Source organism: Manis pentadactyla, chromosome 16 (assembly GCF_030020395.1).
Source record: "Manis pentadactyla isolate mManPen7 chromosome 16, mManPen7.hap1, whole genome shotgun sequence".
Classification (NCBI taxonomy): Eukaryota; Metazoa; Chordata; class Mammalia; order Pholidota; family Manidae; genus Manis; species Manis pentadactyla.
The window spans coordinates 36,291,686-36,316,344 of NC_080034.1; the positions used below are offsets into that span (position 1 = coordinate 36,291,686).

The window sequence follows — 24,659 nt, forward strand, 5'->3', positions numbered from 1 at the left end:
TTGTTTTTTCATGTGAAACCTTCATAAGAGTATATATCAATCATACCTTAATAAAAACAAACAAACAAACAAATGTCCTGCCATTTGTAAGCAGACTGATGCTTTTAAAAGGCAAATGCTGATAAATGGTATTTTTGAACTCCTGGGGATTGGTAGCCCACCTGTTCTAGGCTCCAGAGCCACCACCTGTCACAGACGTGTATGCGCCCTGGTAACACAGCACCCCACCCCTTGATGCTGCCCCACCCTGATACTGAAACCTAGGCTGAGGTGCAACGCTCTGAGCCGCGCAGAGGAATGGGCAGACAAGTCCCTCTGAGGCCTGGAAAACCCTCCTTGAAATAGCCAGCACCATTCTCACAGTCCCAGGTGTCTGCTTGTTCAAGAATCCCAATCTGGCCACCGAGAGGGAAGTGATTAAAAAAAGAGCAGAGGGTCAGGGAGCCTTTGGAGTTGGCACGGGAACAAACCACCGGGTGAGTCACGGACTCCTGGAGCCGCATACTATTTGCTCTCTGTCTGAGGCTTTATCTGCCAGGGAGGTGGCATGCGACCAGAACCCTCTCAGGTGAAAGGTTGAACAGCCAGCAAGGCTGTGGCCCAGATGTCCTGACTGGTCACTCAGAAGGAGCGCTTGGCTGGGACTCAGGAGCACTTGGCATTGGCCCCTGCTTGGGCTCCATGAGTCTGAGCGACTGACACCCCATCCCTTCACCTCAGGCTCTTCATCTGTAGATTAAAGTTGGGCGTGCATAAGGAATTCTTACACCGTGCTGCAGTAGTCCCACAAACATTTGATGGTGTTTAGAATATATGTGTGTATGTCTAAGGATTTTTAAAAACTGTTTTAATCATAAAGTCTATCCGGATACCATATGTATATTAACATGCTGAAGTGAACCTGTTCTTGTAGGTTGATTCGGGGTGTATCCTCCTATTCTGTCACTTATGGGACTGCAAATTGGGTCGTTAAAAATGGTACTATTTGCATTTACTTCTCTGTACAAGCAAAAGACAGGAAAAATTGTGTCCTGAGGTCAACCCAAGGCCTAATGCATCAAAACAACAGTATTTTTCCTATCTTTACAATTAAGAATTAGTCACTAAAACTTGACTTCTTTTAGTAGTATCATTTAAATTTTTATAAATACCTATGACATATATTTTTAAATTTTTATGTATTTCACATTTACTATATAACACTTCACTCCAAAAAAGGTTTGGCTAGTTTTCAAGTTTGAAAATTACCATCCTCCATAACCTCTAAGTTCTCCTGTGGCCCTTCCCTACTAACCTCCAATTCCAAACCCTGAGCAAATTCATAGGGTCTTAAACTTATCAGTGCACATGAAGCCTTTACATTTTCTGCCTTTCCTTTATGCACATGGCTTTTTTCTTTATATAACCAGCTTCCTATCCAAATCCCAATCTTTAACACTTAGCTCAAGTATAACCTCTTCTACACAAAACCCTTAACATGGCCTTGGACCTAAGCCTTGGTTTCCTAATGTGCAAAATGAGGTAACAGAACCTCCCTCAAAGTGTTAAAGTGTAAGTGAGCTGGTGGTACATATATGTAAAAACTTAAACAAGCACTGGCGCATGAGTTCATGGGATGCTAATTATTTTCACCGTTGTTTTTTTGTACTGTCCTTACTGTTGCTGTCATAGAGGAAAATATTTTGGAGTCAGTGGAGACTCAATTCTACTGAATGGGTAAATGTGTGACAGCAGGCCAAGAATTCAGCCCAGTATTCTCAGTGGGGCTGTACTGCCTCCTAGTGGGTAGCTGGGAATTTTCCTTTTTTAATGGTTGTCACTGGCCAGACAGCATCCTTAGCTTTAGGGGAAGGGGACAGAGATACTAAATGTCTAGCACACAACTGTCCATGTCCACAGGGCTGAACCAACTATAGGTATAAAATATTAAAAGTGTTTGCATTATAGAAAGAATGATTAAATGGAGTTGACACAGTCTAGAAAAAAAATTGGATAATTACCCTCTGCGTTTGGACTAAATTTTCCCCAATCCAGTTACTCTTCTATCAAAGGCTATCTATATAACAATACTTAAACAGTATTTGTGCCAGCGACTGTTTTAAGCACATTTCATGTATTGATTCACATAAGCCTCCTTCTTAACAATCGCAATGGACAAGCACTTCATTTACTACCCTCCCCATGCCCCACGTTAAATTGGGGGAGTTCTTTTTGACATTAGTTTTAAGGTTCAACTCTTGTGTGAGAATATTGTACTTCCTCATTTCTCCAGCTCAGCTTCTTTTGTCTGACATGCTATCTTTACTCCAATAAAGCATATGTCCCCTTCTCTCATCATCAGGCAAGTCTGGTCTATCATCACTTTCTAGTTCTATTTTTTTTTTATATCATTAATCTACAGTTACATGAGCAACATTATGGTTACTAGACTCCCCCCATCATCAAGTCCCCACCACGCACCCCGTTAGTCACTGTCCATCAGTGTAGTAAGATGCTGCAGAATCACTACTTGTCTTCTCTTTGTACAACCCTCCCGGTGCCCACCCCCCCCATTATGTCTGCTAATCGTTATGCCTCCTTTCCCCCCCTTATCCCTCCCTTCCCATCCATCCTCCCCAGTCTCTTTCTCTTCGGTAACTGTTAGTCCATTCTTGGGTTCTGTGAGTCTGCTGCTGTTTGGATCCTTCAGTTTTTCTCTGTTCTTATACTCCACAGATGAGTGAAATCATTTGGTACTTGTCTTTCCCCGCCTGGCTTATTTCACTGAGCATAATACCCTCTAGCTCCATCCATGTTGTTGCAAATGGTAGGATGTTTTCTTCTTATGGCTGAGTAGTATTCCATTGTGTATATGTACCACCTCTTCTTTATCCATTCAGCTACAGATGGGCGCTTAGGTTGCTTCCACTTCTTGGCTATTGTAAACAGCGCTGCAATAAACAGGGGTGCATATGTCTTTTTCAAACTGGGCTGCTGAATTCTTAGGGTAAATTCCTAGGAGTGGAATTCCTGGGTCAAATGGTATTTCTATTTTGAGTTTTTTGAGGAACCTCCATACTACTTCCCACAGTGGTTGAACTATTGGCTCTAGTTTTTAATATGGTGTCTACATGGGCCTTCACTCTTTATTTTCCTGTAGGACAAGTATGAATAGCTTCAAGCATCTCATTTCTTCTGTCTTTAGCAGTCATACCGAATACCTACAGAGCCATTTTATAAACTGCTTTCCTTTTTTCTTTATAGTCTTCGTCTTGTTTTTTTTAATAACACAGAAAATGGATTTCATTTCAGAATAGCCAAGGATCACTACAATATACTGTTTTTACAGAAAGGGGGCCCAAGTCTGATAGGCTGGAGACTACTGTCCCTCTCAGCTTCTTAAATAAATGAGAAATAACCCCATCATCACAGAGTTGATAAAAGAAAAAGCATCATACATGTGCTCAGCATAAAGTAACTGAATTTTAGTTCCTTTCCTAGCTGGTTGCCTACCTTTTCCCTCCCACACTGCTCAAGGGCTATCACCCACACCAGTGCTGTGAATGTACTGAATGAAGGAGCAAAGGGAAACAGCACCTTCTGGTGACAAGGATCTCATCTGGCTCTAGGTGACATCAAGGTTGGCATTCAAAGAATGCTGGGAATTTTCAGTCCAGTTCCATAGCCTCTATAAATAGAACCCGGGCTGCCTCCCCTCGCCAGGTTGAGGCAAGAACAGGAATGGGCAGAGGTCCCAGACTAAGGATGAACAGGACACCTGCAGGAACTGGAGTAGGAAGAAGACAGAACCAACAGAACCATGCAGAACAGCTAACAGATCTTAATTCCGACCACTCTTTACACTTACCTGGGTGACTGTCAATTACGCATGCCAAGTTCTACCTCAAATAAACTCAATCAGAACCTCTGGGGATGGGGCCCAGGTATTAGTTTTCAAAAGTTCTCCAATTGGTGACTCCAATGTGTAGCAAAAGGCAGAAAAAAAACATTGACACATGGATTCATCGACACCCTCTAAGGTAGGTTTTTATCCCCAACTTTACAAGTAAGAAATTAAGGCAGGTAAGTGACGACCCAGGAACACAGCAGAAAGATGTAAATTTAAATAAGGCTGGCCTAAACTGAAAACCTATTTTTAAAGAGGAACCATCTAACATTTTTAATCCTTCAGCTTATCTTTCCTACCTGCATATCCCTATGCCTTCAGAAGCCTGTTTCTTAAAATCTGCCCAGACTCTCATAACTACAAATGTCCTACTTGACTGTGGACCCTTCAAACACACGTCCCCTTCAACTGGACAACAGGTAAGTGGTTAAGGACCAGGGTCTGTGGAAACACTCTATGTACTAGGGAATGCAAGAATGCACTGGGCTATACTCTTGCCTGCCCAGCACCAAAAGGAGTGAATCCAACTTAAAAGTCATTTCTTGAGTGCTTACTGCATACCAGTGTGAGCCTGCCACGCAACAGCTGTTTAGTGAACCATGTGCCATGCCGTGTTAAGTGACATAAATGCATCACACCATTACATTCTCAAGATACTAACAAGTAGTAGTAATTTCCTATTATTATACAGATGAGAAAAATGAAACCCCAGAGATTACAGAGCTGATCCAATGTCACTGAGCTATAAGCAAGAAAGCCAGGATTCAAACCCTGGCTACTAGCTTTGAAGCCTAAAAGCTTAACATGATACTGCTCCAAAACACTGGGTTAGCTATTGGGGCAGTTTTTTGTCCCAGCTCTGCCATGGTGTCCCCATGACCCTGAGCAAATCCTCCTCCTTCTCTCTAGATGTAGCACTGCAACTCTGGACTCCTAAGGCCCCTTCCTGCTCATCGACACCTGGTCCTACAACCTGGGTCACACCATTCCAGCTCAATAACTGCTAGGGTGTTAACTTTGAACTACTTGTTGAGCCTTCTCTTTACTTCAATCCCTTCCTCAATAAAGCAGGATAATCAAATGATCACATCCAACTAATACCTTTTGAATCCTTTTCTTTTTTGTCCAGTTCAGGAACCAGTCTTGTATGATGCATATGGTAAATCCTTAAAACGCTTTCCTTCCATCCACCTCTAGAAATTAATCAAAATCACCTGAGGAAAGGAATGGAGCATTCTTCCAGGTCAATAGATTGCAGCTGCTGGATAGTTTGACAGCTTTAATGACCAAGTCCCCTGTCAAAATCTAAGTGATCACTTCAAATGGGCCCACTTAACCCACATCAGTACTTTTTTCCCCCAGCAACTAAGAAATGTTGCACCATAGAATCAATCGTAACTTGGAACACTTGGGTTTTGAAACCAGAGGTGCTCACTCTCAGATCTCCAACCACCTTGTCTAGCCATAGAATTCTTCTGAGGCATTCCCCTGGAGATTCCATTTATAAAAGGAATTGCACACTTTTCTCTAAAAAGCTGAATTTAAAAACTCTGATGTTCACCAGTCCTCAGTTGAAAATGCAATACTTACCAGTGTTGCTCTCACATTCCTCAAAGGGTTCAAACTGTGAAGGGGTCAAGACTAGGACTTACGTAACCGTTTCAACTAGTCAGAGCTTAGACGCATGCCCATGACAAAGCCTATTAATAAACAGGGACAGAATCAATGTCAACCCACCCACATTAGCATAGCTTTGTCCTCTTTGACAAATGGGCATCAGCCCTAGACAGGGTGGGCCTTTTGCCAATAAATGCCTTAACTGTCTGCTAACAATTGTGGTACCTGCTCAGACGATGGAATGTTTGGTAGATTTATCTACACTTCAGATGTGTGAGAAGCTGGAAACATGTTTAGTGTTTTCTAGCTTTATGAATATTTGCTCATCACATTGCCTAACTTTCTAGAGAAAATGTTCATGAATTACCTCTAGGAAGAGACTGGAGGGATTTTTCCAATTTATGTGCAATTTTTTACCATGACCATGGTTTAACACAGATAGGCCCTACTCGTGACAACCACTGAATCACAAATGGCATCTCATTAGGTTGAAGAAAAATGAACAAAACATGGCTTTAGAATCAAGACTGGCTTGGGTTCTGAATACACAACTTGTTTTAAGTAGAATGATTTAACTTTTCTACCTTACCAGTGATACCTCTCAGGTGGCAAAATCATGTTTGGAGGCCCTGTACAGTCTGACAACACATAAACACAAAATCTTCCCTCCTGAGGGCCGTAACTGGCTTGAGTGCGAATGGGGCAAAGTTCCTATGTAAAACTTTTTTCTGACCATTCCAACTATCTTCACTGACACTTAACAGCATCCTAAAGACAGCTATACTTCCAAAGGTTTAATTTAGTCTTCTTCAAATAAGCAATGTTCATCTACTCCTACTTAAAAAATGCACTACTAGATTGCCAAGTCCAACCAGGACTGACAGTTCAGTCCATTTCTTGCCCCTAGTAAGCCCAGAGAGCTGTGCTACCTAAACCAGTCATTTTATGTGTGAGCCTAACACTCCCAATTTGGCCCCGCCAGTACTAAAGCTGGACAAGTTATCCCACACCCATTTAGCAGTAAGGCTAAGGTTGAAACAAGTCAAAAATCATCAGACTGAACCACTTCAAATTCAGTTGTAGCATCTAAGACTTACCTCCAAACCCTACTGCAGCTGCAAATTGCTCCTGCCCTCTAAATTTCTTCTTTATGGTTAAGGTATGTATTCACCTATTCTTTAGTGTTTCCTAACCCAGGAGCTATCCTTAGTTGCCCCACCACTCAGGTATTTGACTCAATTCACTTGTTTTCCAAACGGCCTTCAATTATATTCACCACCTCACCCCAGGCCCAAAAGCCTTTATCTTAGGGAACGTAGGCCCTAAGACCAGCACTCCAAATTATTCTAATTTAAAATGGGTGAACAGCAAATTTACTAAGGTTTAGGTCTCAACATTCTGAACTTCAATTTAACATCAAATGTTTTTTCTACATTCTGAGCTGCTGTGCCTTGCCACTATATACCCCATTTCCCACTGTGCTCTGCCATATGGGGAAGGTGTGACACAAGAATTAAATGACAAATCAATGTTTTGATTTGTATTTATTTGTAAAGCACTCTTGTTGAAACTGAACATATATGGTTTTATAAACAAAAAATTTCCTTCACACAGAATTCTGGTGGCAGAGGGCCAGCTGGAATGGGCTACTAGTTGCCTCAACTTAAAAGGGTTTAGAAAATTGTTTCCTGAGAGGTTTTTCTCCCTTTAAATTAGTGACCATTTCCATTTTTTCCCCAAATGATCAATACACCACATACAAAGAGACAGCAATATAGAAATATTAGGCAACTTTCCTCCTTGAAAGACTCAAGTTTTGGAGCTTGGCAGCAAATAAAAACCAAGCACTCAAAGGATGCTAACTTGCCCCAAAAGAAATCTGAATGAGGTTAAAATACTAAAAGTGCCCATTCACAAGTGACTAGGACTTTAAAAGAGGGGAAGTTACCTACAGTCTACTTTGCTGGAAGGCTCCATCTTGCTCTAGTGAAATATCCTCCATCTCAGAATTTCTCCAGATAAGATTAAGAAGCAAACTGTTCCATTTCCACAAATCTTTCACTTCCTCAAGACTAAGCATATACATGTACCAACTTACAACACAGGCACCTCCAAGTTAAGACTAGTAGTAAATAATCATACTACAAGGTTTTGTGTCAGAGCAAATGAAGGAAAAACAATTTGAGTTAAGTAATGCCCTCCACCTATACTTCATGTTAATCTGGTAAACAGCTTGACTGTTAGCATGTTCCAGATGATTGAAGAGAAAGTGGAGTACTAATTGAGTCTAACACCCAATCAAATTTCTGCCATCCCAGTAAGGAAAAAGTTGGCATGAACAAAATAGATTTATCCAAAGACAAATTTTCAATTCATGTGCTACAAGCTGAGTTCTTTTTAAGTAGCCAATGAATCTTTTAATAGGATGGAAAATATGTGTGGACATACACTGAATTCGACACTAAGATTTTCTGATAAAAATATACTCCAACCTAGTTTTTCTCCAGCTACTTTAATTATAAAAATCTTTTATGTTCTCAAAAAAATGGAAAACCAGAAGGCAACAGTCTAATACAAAAATATACAACTGGAAGACATCATCTAGATCTGACATCTAAATCACGTTCAGGATTCTGAAAATAAAAGCAAATTAGGAAAAAGTACTAAACCAGTGGTTCTTATATAACCAGGAATATTTATAATCACCTAGGATTCCAAGCAACACCAAACTAGACCACCCTGGAAAACTGAGTTGATAGGCCTGAAATCAGGCTGTATCTTGAGTAATTTCTACGACCAACACCATCCCTGATAAAGATGCACTGTACTTATGAACCATGACTATACAATAAAAAGCAACCAGGACTCTCAATCCAGGTACGTTTGGGTCAGTCTGAAGAATGGAGATGCTGTCTACTCAACACATGACTTATGAAACCGTGAAAGTATACAAATGGTAACTACATCTCATAAACTAAAATTTCTCATCTTCACCTACTTAAGACATGAAGTCAGAAATAAGTTAACTAAATCGTTATTCTTGAAAGCATTGTCAGCAAGTCCTTATATTTCCTTAAATTATCACCAAAAATTAAGTGACTTCAACAAACACCTAGTCATTTTATCAAGTCTGTTTTGACTGTTATATCATGTTTAACTGAGGATGCCTGACAACAAAACAGGACTTCGTTTTAGAAATTATAGTGACTTCAAACTTTTAATAGTTACTATATAACTGTGCAATGTAGGGTTTTAACAGTTTCTACTTGTTTTTAATGAACCATATATTGTAACTAGGGCTTTTTGGTTTGAACCTTAAGTCCAAACCAAATTTGGACACTAAAGTGAGGATTAACTTCCTGAAGTCAAGGTTGCCTTAGGCTCTGTATTAGCCACATCACACCCACAACCTATTGCCCTTAACAGAAATCCTTTCATTTAAGACTGAGCGTTTTGCATTACTGCCCAAAATGCCGGCATCAATGTCTGTTTACAAGTGCAGTGTAATTACTGACATACTGTATTACTTCCATGACCTCAACTATTTTGTCTTGATTTTAATGTTTTTAGGCTATAAGGAAATCCCATTAAACCAAAGGCCCAGAGCCAGACAGAGCTAGCAGGGTAGTCTTTAGTTTCTTCTGTATCAGGGCCCATAACTGAACCTGACGGACACCAATGACTCTTCTCCCTTACTGGTATTTGCATGAAAGGTTAAGGACCACTAGAAATAGCCTGTTCAGAATCCGTATCTTAAAAAATATCCTTACAGATTGAACTTTTAATGCAATGAGACTTTTCATACTCAAGTCAGCACAGAATAATCAAAAACTATCTTTAAATAGCACATTTAAGGAAACTAAGCCACAAGACTGTTGCATTGATTTAATCTAAATGCACAAAAAAATGAAATTACAAACTCCTCTGGATTTCTAAGAGGAAGGTTATGCATGCCTCTGTATTCTGCACTGTTACATTTGAACCATATAGTGAATTTTACATCATGATGGATCAATTTAGAACCCCCATGCAACACCTCAAAATGTCTAAAATGGATGCAATTTTTAAAGCTTTGTAGAAAGTTCTCATGCTAATGATAAAAGCCACTTTTTAATGGGCAACTTTGGGCTATCATGTATCAGGTTGCTTGTTATACTTGGTCACAGAGTATTATGGGACTTAGAACTGGCTTCTAAAAAATGTTAAGTACTAATGATCAGATGACAACCAAATAACTCCCTTTTCAAAAGCCTCAACTGTGTGTTTTATAAAGTAAAGATTTGTGTAACCAACTGCTCTCCACAGGACAAGAACTATGCTAATAGTGGGTTCAACTATTACACAATTATGTGGATATTTTATTAATTCAAAAGCACTTTACAAGAAAATATAAGTATGGCTTCTAATAGGAATGTTATACCGGGACTTGGTACCAAGGTCACATTTTTCAGTTTTGCAAGGAAAAACAGGCTTTCAGGTTAAACAACAATTTGTAACCAAAACTTTAATCCCAAGGATTCTCACAGAACATATTACAAATGAGAGCATGAAAAACATTCTTGCACAGTTAACTCAAAAGTTCGGGCTCTACAATGTACCCTTAAACTGGCAGGACATTGGTATCTTGAATAGTCTCCAATTTCCAATATACAGCAATCACATAAGGAATTAATGACCTAAAACAAAGGTAAATTCTTGAAAACTTCTTGGATTCAATATCGACTAGATCACCTCTGCTCTGTGTGAAGACTAGTTGGGTTTTTTTTTTTTTTTAAAAAACCTCATCATAATTGATGGTACAGCTTTAAATTTTACCTGCTGACTTGTGTTCATAGCAGCTTTTAAAGACTGCTTGTTTCACCTATAGCTGTATACCATATCCTACCCATGGAAAAAAAACAGTCTTCTATTTTTGCCAATTTTGTTTCTAATATTAAACATCACACTTTAGCTGGGCAGGAGTTAGAGGTCTATTATCAGTCTATGCGAGACTAAAGATTCAAAGAAAATTCAACTGTTTAAGGGAACATTGTAGAGTAACAATTCTTGATGTCACATGCCTCATATGATTCATTTCAAACCACAGAGAATTACATCTTTACGGGTCACTGTTCCAAGAGACAAATGTGAACAGCTAAAACATCTTAAAAATGCACCAAGCTTATGAAGTCTCAAACAAAACTTGAATTTTCTGTACATACTCCTGTCAAATGAAGTTATTTCCTGTACACCACTCCTCTTGCAAACTGGTCTTCTATTTCCTTTCATTTGACCTAGAGCGGCTTAAAAAACAAAACAAAAACAAGTTACATCCATAATGTGGTAATGCTTTGACTTCATGGTCAAAGTTGTAACAATTTTATCAAAATGGTTTAAGAGGAAAGACCCATTTCTATTTCTAGTACTTCCATCCACACAAAGGTCCTGAATGTCTCCAGTCATTAGCAATCTTACCTACGAGACCTAGAAAAGGATCGGGATGGCTTGTGATTTCTCTCCCGAGACAGTGATCTCTCTCTTCTCCTATCTCTAGAAAGGGACCTACAGCCAGAGGAAAAATAAAAAACAGGGCCAGTCAGTATTATATACAACAAGAACACATTTCTAAGAAGTCTCTAGAAACTAAAAGCTAGTTGATTCTTACAAACTTTAGCTCTTGCTCTATAAACCACTTGGTTTATTACCATTAACCAAGTCATTTAGAAAACAGCTTAGGAAAAGCACAAACGGGCATTTCTGAGAATGTGGCCCAAAAAGGTAATTATTTACCTGCTCCGGCTGCGGGAGAAGCTTCTCCGTCTTGGAGATCTAAAAAGCAGAAACAGGAAAATCAGGCTAATTGTCAATTAATATTTATGGCGTGAGGCATTTCCCAACTTTTGAATCTCACTGTTGGGCCCAGTGAATGTGCCGAAGAAAAGGCACCCATCGTCCAAAAAAATAAAAACAAAATGAAAAGAAAAAAAAGGCACAGAAGGATTAAGGAACCAAAAGCTCAAGTGAAAAGCAGGTATTCCAACCATGGATTCACTTTAACAAAGAATGCTTCACAGCAGATCTGTCCAATGCAAAACTTCATGTCAATCTAACTTCACTACCCAAACACCACACCAAAATGTAATCCCACAAGTAGTTCCAAAACCAGTACCATAAACCAGTATTTGGAACCCATGCAAACCTTTAAGTCCATGACAAGACTTAGGTACCAGGTGGATAGTGTAATTCTGTGAAAACGCGCTAGGTGTAAATTGATGCCATTAAGTGCTACATTAGAACCGCATTTGTGATCGTCACATTTAAGAGTGTGTTTAGGCTTATCAAAATTACCTTAGCTTGGCCCACCTTCACCCCCAAAATTTAAAAATTTGAAAACTGTTAGTAAAACCATTTAAAGGTGATAGGATTCAACCAATTTTTGCTAGAAAGGAAAGCTAAATCTGTTAGAGTTATTAAAATTTTTAGTTTGGCATCTCACACATGCAAATAAGTTCCACTTGGAGGTCTAGTTACATTATGAGTTCCCTATCACCCTTAAAAGTTTTATTCAAGCAATAAATATGTACGTTACCATTCAATTATGCACAGCCAGCCTTTGATCCAGAAAAAAGAATTACTTTAAGCCGCTTACTCCTTATTTTAACCAGCAGTAAACTGTATAAGCAGGAAAAACTTACTAGTTTTGGGTTTCAACAAGCTAGAAATGGTGAGGTGAGGCTGCCGGACTGACGGCCAGGAAGAATTTGCTGAAAAGGTTTTGCCAGATGTTGCGTTGGATTTAGTTGGTTGGCGAAGGGGGTGTTGTGGATTTTTCCTGCTTTTTTGTTAGCCGAAGGCTGCTGCTGTAGTTGTTGTGAAGACATTTGGTAAATAAACAGCTGAGCTGATTGGCCAGGAATGTGTGGGCGGTCGAGGTGGCTGCTGCCGATTTGGTTAAGGTTGGAGAGAAGGCTGAGAGAAAACAGCATGCTCGGGAACCAAAGGGCGGTGCAACCTGACGACTGGCCATGCCTGGGTCATGTGAAACGACACCAGCCAAGCTGAATGGGGCGCGCTGGTCACATGACGCTGAAAGGGCTAGTTGACTGGCTAATGCAGACTCAGAGGGTGGTGAGAAGAGACATGATGGTGACTCTGTAACGGGGTTCATTTTTATTAATAGATGGACCAAAAAGCACAAAAAAAAAATGAAAAACAAGCCATCAGTACAACCATCTATTTAGCTAACAAATACTCTTTATTATGATGGGCAACAGTGTGTTGTTTTGTTTTTCAAAATAGCAAAAGGGGCAAGATTTTGAACTCCCATCTCCTAGGACTTCATTCACCTGTAAGAGGTAAATTCAGTCCTATAGAAACTATTTTGGAGGTTTGAGGAGACGGGGAGTTAGCATCCAGACAGTACTGCCTGGTCCAAGAATGATGCCATTTTCAATTATAAAAAAAACTGACTTCTTTCCTATTTGGGTTTGAAGAACAGATGACTGGGATTACTTTTTTTAGCCCCCTTTATTGGTCAGTGACTTAAGTTAGTTTCAGAATGATTTCTACTTTACTGTTGTAACATTAAAATAGCTGCCTGCTTGATAAATATTACAATCGTGCTAATAGTAGAAAACATATTTTCGTGAAGAGCTAGAGTTGAATGTAATGTTTGTAATTAGGGAGTCAAGAAATGGAAAAAGGCCTAAATTGGAGTATAAGGGAAGACTTGGAAAGATGCAGCTACAAGATGAACTAGAAGACAGATCCAAGATAGAAGTTACTGACTACCAACATGAAGTGACCTAAAGACAAAAGCCAACACTCAGCACAACTCACATACCCCAAACTACACCCAGCATGGTTGATAAAAGCCTGATTCTTCAGTTTAAAACCCACCAACAAACTTAAGAGAAATACCTGCTCCTATTAGCTACTCCATTACACCAATACCTCTAAGCACGCTCTCTCAAGTACCTGCGGCGAGGTGGAGGACTCCTTCTCCGATAATCATCTCGAGGTCGGCGACCCCAAGAGGGAGGTGGGCCACGATTTCGACTTCTTTTTTCACCATTCGACAGTTCCACTCTTACCCGACAGCCACACAGCGTTCTAGGAGTGGAACAATCAAATTTAAAGCAGCCAAACTGATTTTCTAAGAGATGTGTACTAATTTACTTCTTTGCAAATAACACATCTGAATGTCACAGAATCCGTAACCTAGAGTTCCCTTATTTTTCCTACTAAGGAAACCAACTTCCTTCCATCCCATTGCTTTGTTGTCAGTATGATCATGGATTCAATGTTAATTTGTTAACAGTTGCAATTTAAGCATGAAAACCCCCGAATTCATCTTCAAAGAACTGTATGTATCTGTACATCCTGCCCTAAAAAGATTTCCTCCTTTGAGGCACCAGCCACTTGTTTACTGATCTTCCTACCCTGTATTTGCTGGTCTCTCCCTTCCTGACAGCCTACTACAAGACAGAGCACTTTGGCCATTTTACATCACCTTCTCCCCCTCAAATCGTCACAGGACAGTTGACTTAAGAAACTGCATCTGAGAATAGAGCTGAGAGTTATCCCCACCTCTCACTAGTCTACAACCATTAAGTTTAGTTGAGCCACCATATTTGGTCAGTAGGTGGGGAAGTGGGGCTCTGGAAAATTTTCTGTAAATCTGCTTGGATAAATGAGCTTTTATACAGCTTTACAACCAACCCTCAAGACTCTAGTTCTTGGGTCTCAAGGGTTTCCCTTGATTTCATGAAAGCCAAAGGGTTTTTCAATTGCCGGGGTAGAAAACACTAGATAACTGTATGTAAGACTCAGGTGTTATCATCAGCCAGCTAACAGGATACCGTAAATACAAAGAGCAAGACCTATACTATCCACAGTTTTGAAACACTTAAAAGATAATGGTATGATAAGCCCCCATGTAATCATCATCCAGGCACAACAATTCTGAGTTATTTGATTCCACAATTGTTTTAGAAACAATTCACAGGCAGCACCACAGCTGATGCTTTGTGGGGGAATTTAGACTCAATTGTTTCAACCATATTTCGGTTGCAGCTATCCACCCACCAAGAACTGACCATTGAACTTCATTTTCTTCACGGAAAACTGAGTCAAACTGTTTTTTCTTTTTTAACCTTTTCTTTAAAATAAAAAAAAAAGGTCTATGTAACTCTCCAGTAGTATCAATTTCAGAGGGCCAAGAAACCATTCTAAAATCCACTTATCCTAGAAACTTTAAATATAAAAAAATCACAAGCAACATTATTCACCGTTTAGTAAAAATCTGATTAATTACCTCCCATCTAGCTCTCGGACAGCATCGGCTGCATCTCGGGGATCTTCAAATTCAACAAAAGCAAAGCCGGGCGGGTTTCTAGCAACCCACACACTTCGGAGTGGTCCGTAATAGCCAAAAGCTCGTTCCAATTCAGTCTTGTTACCATTGTTTCCAAGATTACCTACATAAACCTTACAGTCCAATGGACAGGAATCACGATGCATTTCTGTAATGAAAAAAAAAACACAAAAAACCCCAATATTAATCATTTTCCCAAATCTATGCTGTGAAAAACAGATCCTTAGGACAGAATATACTAAAAACCAAACATGTACTACCCTTGAAACATCCATTTCTCCTTAATCAGTACTGCTAAAGGTCGGGAAGCCAGGTACAAACTTCATTAAGGAAAAAAAAGGCCTTCTTGCAAAGTGAGGAGGAAAAAACAACGGAGGAGCATTTCCTGGATGGAGTCTGGGCACCGACTTAAAGGCTTTATTATTTCAATTAATCTCAAAGCACTTAGAAAATCAGGAAAACTTGTTCAGAAACAAGTCCTGGAGAACCAAAAACCAAAAATGGAAATACTAAAGATAAGATAGACAGCAGTTGAGGTTAAACCAGTGGAAAAGCGATAATGTGCCTCGTAATCCAAAACTTAACGAGCTACATTCCTGGAGCAGCGAAAAATGTTAAGGTCTTTCAAATTTTACCTCTATTCTTAACAGCCAAAAAGGCTAAATGTCTCTCAAAAGTGGATAAGCAAAATACAGTAATCTCTACAACAGCATGTTACTCGGGAGTTAAGGGCTACAAACGTGGATGAACCTCAAAAACATGCTGTTAAGAGAGACAAAGTGCACACAATGCAATTCCACCGAATATGATGAAATATCCCAAGATAGCAGATTATCGGTTACCAAGTAGTGCGGGAGAAGGAAAGGGGAAATGAAAGCGGCTGCTTAATGAATATAGGTCTCCTTAGTGGGTAACAAAAATAATTTGGAACTAAATAGATGGCACGGTTGCACCACCTTATTAATGTACTAGATACCAATAAACCTGTAATTTAAAAATATATCCTTTGTTAATTTCACTTAGGGGAAAAATTATTTCAAGAATTCACTCACTTTGGGGGCTTATCTTTGAAAAACCTTCAATACCTAAAAGCTAACCTCAGATAACTTGTAAGCCAGTTTCAAAGGCATTAAAGGACAACCTAATAACAAGGCCGAAGGGCTTTTATCCTAACACCTCGTTCTTCTCACTCTGGGCTTACGAATCAATAAAATCAGTCCAGACACATCCTATTTGCGTGACCCCACCCCGTGCCCAAGAGTTCGGACACCTAACTACTGGTGATTGCCTTAACAAACTTTGCCATGAGTTTCAGGCCTACGTATTAATGAGAAATAGCTACAAGAACAACGCTACCCAAGAAAGATCGGTTAAAAAACATAATTTACTTATAAAAAGTAAAATAACATGAAAATAAAGGTGAGTATACAAATCACTTAATACGAATCGAAAGATCCAGTCTTGATTAGCAACTTGAGAAAAAACCCTGATAAGCTTCCTAAGAAAACGTGGGCCAAAAAAAAAAAGGCGCCATAAATTTAAAGACCGCGGCCTGGGTGTACCATTCGGCTACCGGCTCCCCATTCGCCCAAACTCTAGGGTAACCCCTTCCCAGTTCATCCCCACAGTGAGGGGCTACAAACACCTCCACCCTAAGACCGGGATATATCCTCTGAAGGGCCTAGGGCCACCGCCACCGCCCCATGCTGAACGTCACAAAATGGCGGCGGCGGCTCTTTGTCTCAATCTGGCGCCGCCACTGGGCCTCGCCCCACGTCGGTATCGGTTAAGTTCCATTTTCCACTTCGCTCAGTTAGACGCTGGGCTCTTACCGAGATCTGGGGTTAGAAATGCGGAGGCTCAAACCCACACACCCTCGGTAAGTCGTGCCGCTTGCCTCCCGCCCGGCTCCCGCCAATGACTCACGGTACCCGACGTCCACGAAATGGCGGACGAGGGCTTTCTCCTCGCCCTTATTTATATGCCATGCTTGGATCACATGATTCAACAGGCTCGCCCAATGAGAGGCGGAGAAGCTTGTGACGTACGGCTACAAACGCAGCGAGAACAGCGTTGCTGGGAGCGCGCTTTGGCGGTGGTACCTTGTTGTGTGGATTTGTCCGTTGCTGCGCCGTTGCCTCCTTCAGGCCTTGAGTTCCCTCGGGTGTAGTTCCCCCGTTGCGGAACTCCATGTTACCCTCAGTTCCTTCTTCTTCGTCTTCGGCTAAATTGCGGTTTAATACCACCACAGCTATCACTCCCAAACACAGCGTCTATAGCCATCTGCTCCTAAAAAGATTCAGGTATTGGGTGAACTCATTAATCCCTGTAAGCTATTAGGTTGGAACTGAGATTACTGCATTTAAAAACACGCTTCACAAAACCGAAGGAACAAAACAGCAGACTCACACTCCAAGAAGGAACTAGCGGCTACCAAAGGGGAGGCGTGGGCGAGGGAGGGAGAAGGGGATTAAGGGGTATGATTGGCACATGGTGTAGCGGGGGGATCATGGGGAAGACAGGGTAGCACATGGAAGGCAAATAGTGACTGACATCTTACTACACTGATGAACAGTGACTGCAATGGGGTATAGGCAGGGACTCGATGATACGGATGAATGTTGTAACCACATTTTTTCATGTGAAATCTTCATAACAGTGTATATCAGTAATACCTTAATAAAAATAAATAAAAACGCTTCAGAGTTACTCCAAAGGTCACTGCTGTTTGTGACCGCGCCACCATCAGGTTGTACCCGTCCAGGTCCCACACAGGCAAAAGCCAGATCCTGGAAAGTCTGCCCGACTCCAGCTGGTTTCCTGCCTCTCACCCCAACTGCAGGGTTTGGCAAAGACGGTAGCGTCATTATCCCGGCCTCTTAAATGTTTAATAGAAACTCAACGGCAAACGAGACAGGTCATGCCATCCGGAAACGCACCTTTAGCAAGTAACAGTAAAAGGAGGTTCCTGAAGAAGAATGAATTTAAATTCTGGGCCTCAGACAAACGCCTGCAAGGGTACCTCTGACCTTTCTCCACAGAAAGTACTGTGCTGACCTGCGGGTGGGGTGGGTCCGTAGGCCACTCAAAATCTTCCAGTTTTTCACTTTCGCTCGAAGACAGAGCCACAAGAATAATTAACGATTGGGAGAGAAATCCCGTGATTGTGTTAGAAAAATCACCAAGATCTCCCTCTCCCGAACACTGAGTTCAAGTAGGAAGTTTATCCGGTGTCTTCAAGCTTACTCTCCTACCCACTTTCACTATAATTTGACAGTGCTAAAATGTATCCAAATGTGCTTTGAAGGAAAAAAAAAAAAAAAGAAACCCTGTATTTTCAGTGGTTAGCTGAAAGACAGGACAATTGTTTACTTAGGTTTTATTTCTACGAGATATTTTCTTTTGAAGCCTTACCTCCTATGTGGCTCTAAAAGGTTTACCCACAGTGAAAAACAGCAACAACAAAGATGTAATCGCTCTGAACCTTATTTTCTCACTTATAAAATGAGAATTAATTTCATACTGCGGGGGAACGGCGGAATGGAAATTATACATTTGTTGAGCCAGGCCTTGGGCTGGCTTTACCTGGGGTGTTTCCTACATGAGGGAGGAATCTAGCAAACCCTTTCTCTTTTTCTTCCTTTTCTTTCCTTCTTTAAATGTTTTTCTCTTCTGGCTCACTTACATTTGCCTTGATTTGCTCTCCTGATCTGTGAAAGCTTTTCTCCTCTTTTAATTTTATTTTCTTCTGTCAAAGCAAACACTGAAGTCACATAGTTCCAGATTTGGACCAAATACCCAGGGCTGCTTCCTGCCAAAGTGTTTTGAGAAGAATCCCTTAGCCTATCTCGGTAAATTTTGTCTCTGTAAAACGGGTTAATAATACCAGACTTACAGGGTTATTGTGTGCTGTCTCCTCCCACAGGAACTTCAGCTTTTGTGTATTGTGGTCACCCAGGACCTAGAAAGGAGCCTTGCACACAGCAGGCGATCAATTCATATTAGTTTAATTATTTAATTACTTAAAAGAAAATATATATTTAAATCATTTGGCATAATCTCTGCTCAAAGGTACTGACTCTTTTTAAATGTTTTTTTTTCCCCACATCTCAGTATCCCATTCTTTGCCATCATATTTCCTGGGTTTTTGTTTGTGTGTTTAATGCTAGTGTAGCATGCATCTTTCAGTGGAGCCCTTAGTCACCCTAACTGTATTCCTGAACACATTTTGAATTCTCCTCTGACCATCCACAAACACTTCCCATATTCTGGTAACTGCAGCCAACTAAATTATCCATTTAAATCATGGAATGTTTTAATGTTCCTTTAAATGTATTCAGCCACCAACCACTCTTGTCTAGACCCTAAAACCACATGAAGCTTCAAGGGGACGGATGAGAATTTCTTGGTGGGATTGGGAATGGGATCAGATGTTGTAGTGAACATCTCATGATTTTCTTGGGTGAACTACCTTTCTCACAGTAAAACACGTTATTGATTTATGGGTGGTTTGGCCCTACACCCCACTTTTTCAGGGGTTAGAGACATGACCTCCCCCATTAATTAAATCATTCTAGTTCTCAGCCAATCCTCACCCCTACCTACAGACCCAATCTAAAGGAAGGGAGAGCTGAGAGGTGGGGACTAAGCAGCTCTGCAACTCTAAGGAGCCCCGACCTTGTTTTCATTTTTGGAATTCCCAGTTATTTGAACATACAAGTTCCCTTATTTCTTCCCCCGATTTACCTAAACTACTTTGATTTTTTCCTGTCACTTGCAAACAGAAATATTCTAAATACAGGAATTACTGCCCAAACTTTTCTCTACCTCAAGTCAAGAACTACAGCACTAAGATATCTTCCAACTCTAAAATTCACCCATCACTTACTTCACTAAGTACTTGTTTTCCTAATTTAGGAAAAAAAGTTATTGATGGCCAGGCATTAATATCTATGTAAAAGAATTAATACTTTAAATATTGTAATTTACTTCAAGTATCCATGAAGGAAAATCTAAAAGATTTATTACGTCACATAACAATAGTTATGGACTATAACAGTATATATAGTTCATTAACTACTTAGTTCAGTGGCCTGCTGGGAAGCAGATTGGCACACTCAACAAAAGGTTAACTGAAAAGGTAATTATTTACAGAGGTATGGACAGGGTTAAGGAAACCCACAAAGGAGGGAGTCCTCCCAGAGGCAGCTATTAGGCCCAGTGGGGCATAGAAAGGGAGCAGGACTACCAGAACCAGCTAAGCACTGTAGCTATGAAGAGAGGCCACAGTGAACATAGGTAGAGGAACTGGGGCAGCCCAGTTTGGAGGTGGAAGAGGGGAAGTCAGAGGTGGAATAATTGGGTTACTCTCTTTCTATAGTCCCATTTCTTAGAGGTGCCTCCTATTGCCCAAAGCATCTGGAAACCTGCAGGCAAGAAAACCGGGTGATGCAAACCTGAAGGTCAGCCTCCCAGGGCACAGAGCAGGGCAGAGAAGACTAGGATACTGCCTAAGGCTGTGCTGTCCAGTAGGGCAGCCACTAGGTATAGGTGGCTTTTTGCATCTGAGTTGAGATGTGCTATAAATGTAAAATACATGCTGTATTTCAAATACTTATTGTAAAAAGAAAAACAGTAAAATATCTCATTATTAATTTTTTTTCCTTTTCTTTTTTTCTCCCAGAAATGAGGAATTTTTATTTTATGTACAAAGAGCTAACATTGTTTCTGTGGTAACTAAATATAGCCTGGATGATCCATTCAGGGATATTCGCTTAATCCAACTTAATAAAGGCTATATCCTTCGCTTACTGATGGGAAACATTGGCATCACATATTGAGGCTGTATTTCCGGTTCAGACTGTAGCGGTTTGATCATAGGTGACAAGGATGAGAACCCTGGCCAAATTTTCTCAGATGGCTCCGGGAGAACTGCTGGTGACCCAAGTTGCTTTCACAGGCCTAGTGAGGAAAAAGGTCTCATTATTGATTTCTATGTTGGTTACATGTTGAAATATTTTTTGTTGTATTGAGTTAAATATATTATTAGAATTAACTTCATCTGTTTCTTTATACTTTTTAACTATGGCTACTAGAATACTTAAAATTACATGCTTGACTCACTCAATACATTAAACTTACAATGTTGCTTATAGTATTTAAAGGAATTAAATCAGTGAAGTGTGTAAATAAGGTTAATTATTTAGGGAAATTCTGCTTAACTTCTGATTCAATTAAAAATTTGTCTAAGGCCTGTGGGAATTATTGATCTTATTAAAGAAATTAGATTTTTAGAAAACAAAATAACAATGATTGAAGTTTAGCTTAACTGTACAAATAGAACTGGATTTAACAATTTGAAACTTTGATAAATTTAATATTAATCAAAACAACAGAATTGATCATTATTCCTTTCCAGACACAAGAACCCCCCAACCCCTGCAAAATAAGTTGTCACCTGGAACCTTCTATGTGGAGGAGGGGGGATGTTGTCTAACATGCTATTATAGCAGCTTTCTGAGTCTTCAGAGAAAAACACAGTAAGGACATATAATGTGGGACTTTGAACCAGCCCTACCACTGGGGAGAGGAAGGAGGGCTGGGGATTGAGTTCAGTCATGTAGCCAGTGATTTAATCAATCAAGTGTAGGTAATGAAACTCCCATTAAATCTCTGCTCTGAAGCTCAGTGGAGCTTGCTGGTTGACAAGCACATTGATCTGCTGGAAGGGTGATGTGTCCTGAGGTGAGGACACAGAAGTGACCCTCCCAAACTTGCCTGATGCATTTCTGTATTTGGCTGCTCCTAATCTGTATCCTTCATAGTGAAAATGGAACAGCAAATACAGTGGTTTCTTTGTTCTGTGAGTCATCTTCATGAATTATTGAACCTAGGAGCCTGTGAGAACCCTTAGATTTGTAGCCATGTATTCAGAAATGCAGGTGGCCTGGATACCCCCAGAAATTGAGGCTGGTGTCTGAAGTGGAGACCATCTTGTTGGGAAGAATGCCCTTAAGCCTATGTGTCTGATGTTGACTCTGGGTGTCTTAATAACAAACTGAATTGCAGTATACCAGTTGGTGTTGGAAAGTTGGGGTTGAAATGGAATAACAACCTACATAATGGGAGGAAAATGTTTGCAAACCATATATCTGATAAGAGTCTAGTGCTCAGGACTCATATACAGCACCCTTACAATCCAACAACAAAAAGACAAATGACCCATGTGCAAAACTACTTGAATAGACAGACACTTCTCCAAAGAAGGTATACAAATACATGAAAAGATTCTCAACATCATTAGTCATTAGGAAAATGCAAATCAAAACCAAAATGAGGTACACCATCACACCATTACGATGGCTATAACAATTTTTTTAAAAAGGAAAATATCAAATGTTGGTGAGGAAGTGGATAAATTAGAACCCTCGTAGGTAGCTGCTAGGAGTGTAAAATAGTGCAGCTGCTATGGAGAAGTCTTGTAGTTCTTCACAAAGTTAAACATAGGATTACCTTATGACCTAGTAATTGCACTTCTAGGTATATACCCCAGAGATCTGAAAACTGGTACTCAAACACATGCATGTTCATAGCAGCACTGTTCACAGTTGCTAAAATGTAGGAACAGCCCAAATGTCCATCAATGGATAAACAAATTGTAGTATATATGGACAATGGAATATGATTCAGTTAAAGAAAGGAATGAAGTACTGATACATGCTACCATGATAAACCTTGAAAACATTATGCTAAGTGAAAGAGGCCAGGCACATGTTAGTTCACCCCCCTATAAGAAGAGGACAGAGAGATCTCTAGCCCTCTTTCAGCCATGTGAAGATACACAGAGAAGCCAGCAGGCTGCAACCCAGAAGAGGGCTCTAACCAGAACCTGACCATGGGTTTCAGCCTTTAGCACTGTGAAAAATAAATTTATGCTGTTTATAAACCAGTCTACAGCACTTTGGTATAGCAGCCCAAACTAAGACATCTAAGAAATCACACCTATAGATAAAATACATCAGTTTCAACCCTGGACCAGGATATGGGATATGAACCCTGACTATGTATTTGGTGATATTAAAGAATTACAATTAATTTTTAAAGAATTATAATACTGTGCATATGACTTTTTAAGTCTCTTATCTTTTAGAGATAAATGCTGAAATATGTATGAAATAATATTATTTGCTTTAACATAATATGGGGATGGGGGAAGTGAATTGGGGTCACAGATAAAACAGGCTTGACTGAGCTGAGAGCTGTTGCAGTTGGGTGTAGTGGGTACATGGGCACATTATCTCTTGTATACTTGTTATATGTTTGAAATTTGCCATAATTAAAAAGTAAAAAAAAAAAAGGCAAAGAAATGAGAAACCACAAGCAAGCAGGAAGGGAAGAAGAAAAGGAGTAATTGTGCTTCCACTTTCATTCATAATGTTGTAACATTCTATAGATTACAGAACATTCATGTTCAGCAACTCAGAAGAGACAGGCTAGCTCCCAGCTTCTTCCTGAATCCCTTCTCTGCCAGTCACAAGATCCCTGCCTCCTCGAGACAGGCCAGCCTGCCACACAGAAGACAATACCTGTTCATCAGAAATGAATGTGAAAGCTCTTGTCCCCAGCCCTCCCTACGCTTGCCCAGAGGCTCTGCAGCAATCCTCAGGCTTTGGTCCAGAAGCAAAGAGAGGCTGTGAGGAAGAGACCCCTAGCAACTGCACCCCTTGTTCTGGGTCTCCTTCCTGAGCATGTCTTAATTGCTTTTAATTGTTTGCCACACATTTTTATTTTAGAATTTAGATTACAAATATATCCAGTAAAGCTTTATCCTCCAGACAAAAACCTATAGCTTGTTTCATGAGTTTTTATTGTTTTCTTTTTCTTTTTTTAGTTTAAGGGGCAGGGCCAGCAAATGAGGGCTGTTCATTTCAGGTTATAGTTTATGGTTCTATTCAAGTTATACATCTCATTCACCACATTGTGTCCTGGGAAAGCTTAGAACTCTCAAAGTGTGTCACAGAATCAAAAAGATTGGGAAACACTGAATCGACAAATAGGAATCATGTATGTAAGGTGAAAGGGTATCTCGCCGTGACCCTCCTTATCCAGAAAGCACGGGCCCACGCAAGAGACTTTATTATCTGAAGGAGAGAGTGGCTGCTCCAGAGGGTGGGGGGGGGGGAGGGGAGAGAGAGAGAGAGCAGCAGAGAGAGCAGCGGGACAGAGAACAGAGAGCAGAGAGAGAGGGAGAACAGGGAGAGCAGGGAGACAGAGACAAAGAGAGAGAGAGAGAGAGAGAGACAGAGAGGGGGAGGGCAGCAGCATGGTGCCTTTTATTGTGGCGGACCCGCTCGGCCTGTAGCCTTGGGGGAGGGGATAAGGCGGGGTAAACCCAGCAAGCCCCAGGCAAGCCCAGGCATAATTCTCACTGATTTATGTGCTTGGGACCATGGGGCAAATGGAGGATTAATTACTATATTCTTACATTCCTCCCTTTTCTGTTTTATAAGTGGTAGAGGATTTGGGAAGGGGTGAAGGTTAGTCTTCAGTAACTGCTTCTTGCTGATTAGGAGCGGTCCTCAGATGAGCCCTTGGTCTGCAGTGGCGATGGCATTTTCCAGGTTCAATAAGGATCATCGTCTTTGGAGAGAAGTTGGTAATCCTGTAATATAAGCTGGTTAAAGGTTTGGTTAGAAATTTTTTGCATTTGGGCTGATTGCTATGTTTACATAGGGTGGCTGAATTAATAGCATTTTGGGGGACATATGTGTAGGCAGCAAAGCAACCTGTAGGGCAAAGGGA

The 24,659-nt window shown here is 40.5% G+C and overlaps 1 protein-coding gene and 1 pseudogene across 1 annotated transcript; both read right to left on the minus strand.

The window, feature by feature from the left end:
- Positions 1-9,988: 9,988 nt before the first annotated feature.
- On the minus strand, positions 9,989-16,825 carry SRSF3 (serine and arginine rich splicing factor 3). The gene is made up of 6 exons (XM_036916177.2): positions 16,691-16,825; positions 14,799-15,006; positions 13,460-13,594; positions 11,273-11,311; positions 10,958-11,044; positions 9,989-10,785 (listed from the first exon to the last, which is right to left on the minus strand). The coding sequence occupies exons 2-6, from the start codon at positions 15,002-15,004 to the stop codon at positions 10,758-10,760; spliced, it is 495 nt and encodes a 164-aa protein (XP_036772072.1). The 5' UTR covers positions 15,005-15,006; positions 16,691-16,825; the 3' UTR covers positions 9,989-10,757.
- A 3,807-nt stretch (positions 16,826-20,632) lies between these two features.
- On the minus strand, positions 20,633-22,442 carry LOC118927629 (40S ribosomal protein S29-like; annotated as a pseudogene).
- Between the last annotated feature and the right edge of the window lie 2,217 nt (positions 22,443-24,659).

Excerpts from the sequence above, each read along its gene's own strand:
- SRSF3 (XM_036916177.2), bottom strand. The coding sequence starts at position 15,004 with ATGCATCGTGATTCCTGTCCATTGGACTGTAAGGTTTATGTAGGTAAT. Across the intron at positions 13,595-14,798 it reads GTCCGAGAGCTAGATGGGAG|AACGCTGTGTGGCTGTCGGG; the intron begins GTAATTAATCAG and ends TTCCACTCCTAG. Across the intron at positions 11,045-11,272 it reads TTCTCCCGCAGCCGGAGCAG|GTCCCTTTCTAGAGATAGGA; the intron begins GTAAATAATTAC and ends CTCTGGCTGTAG.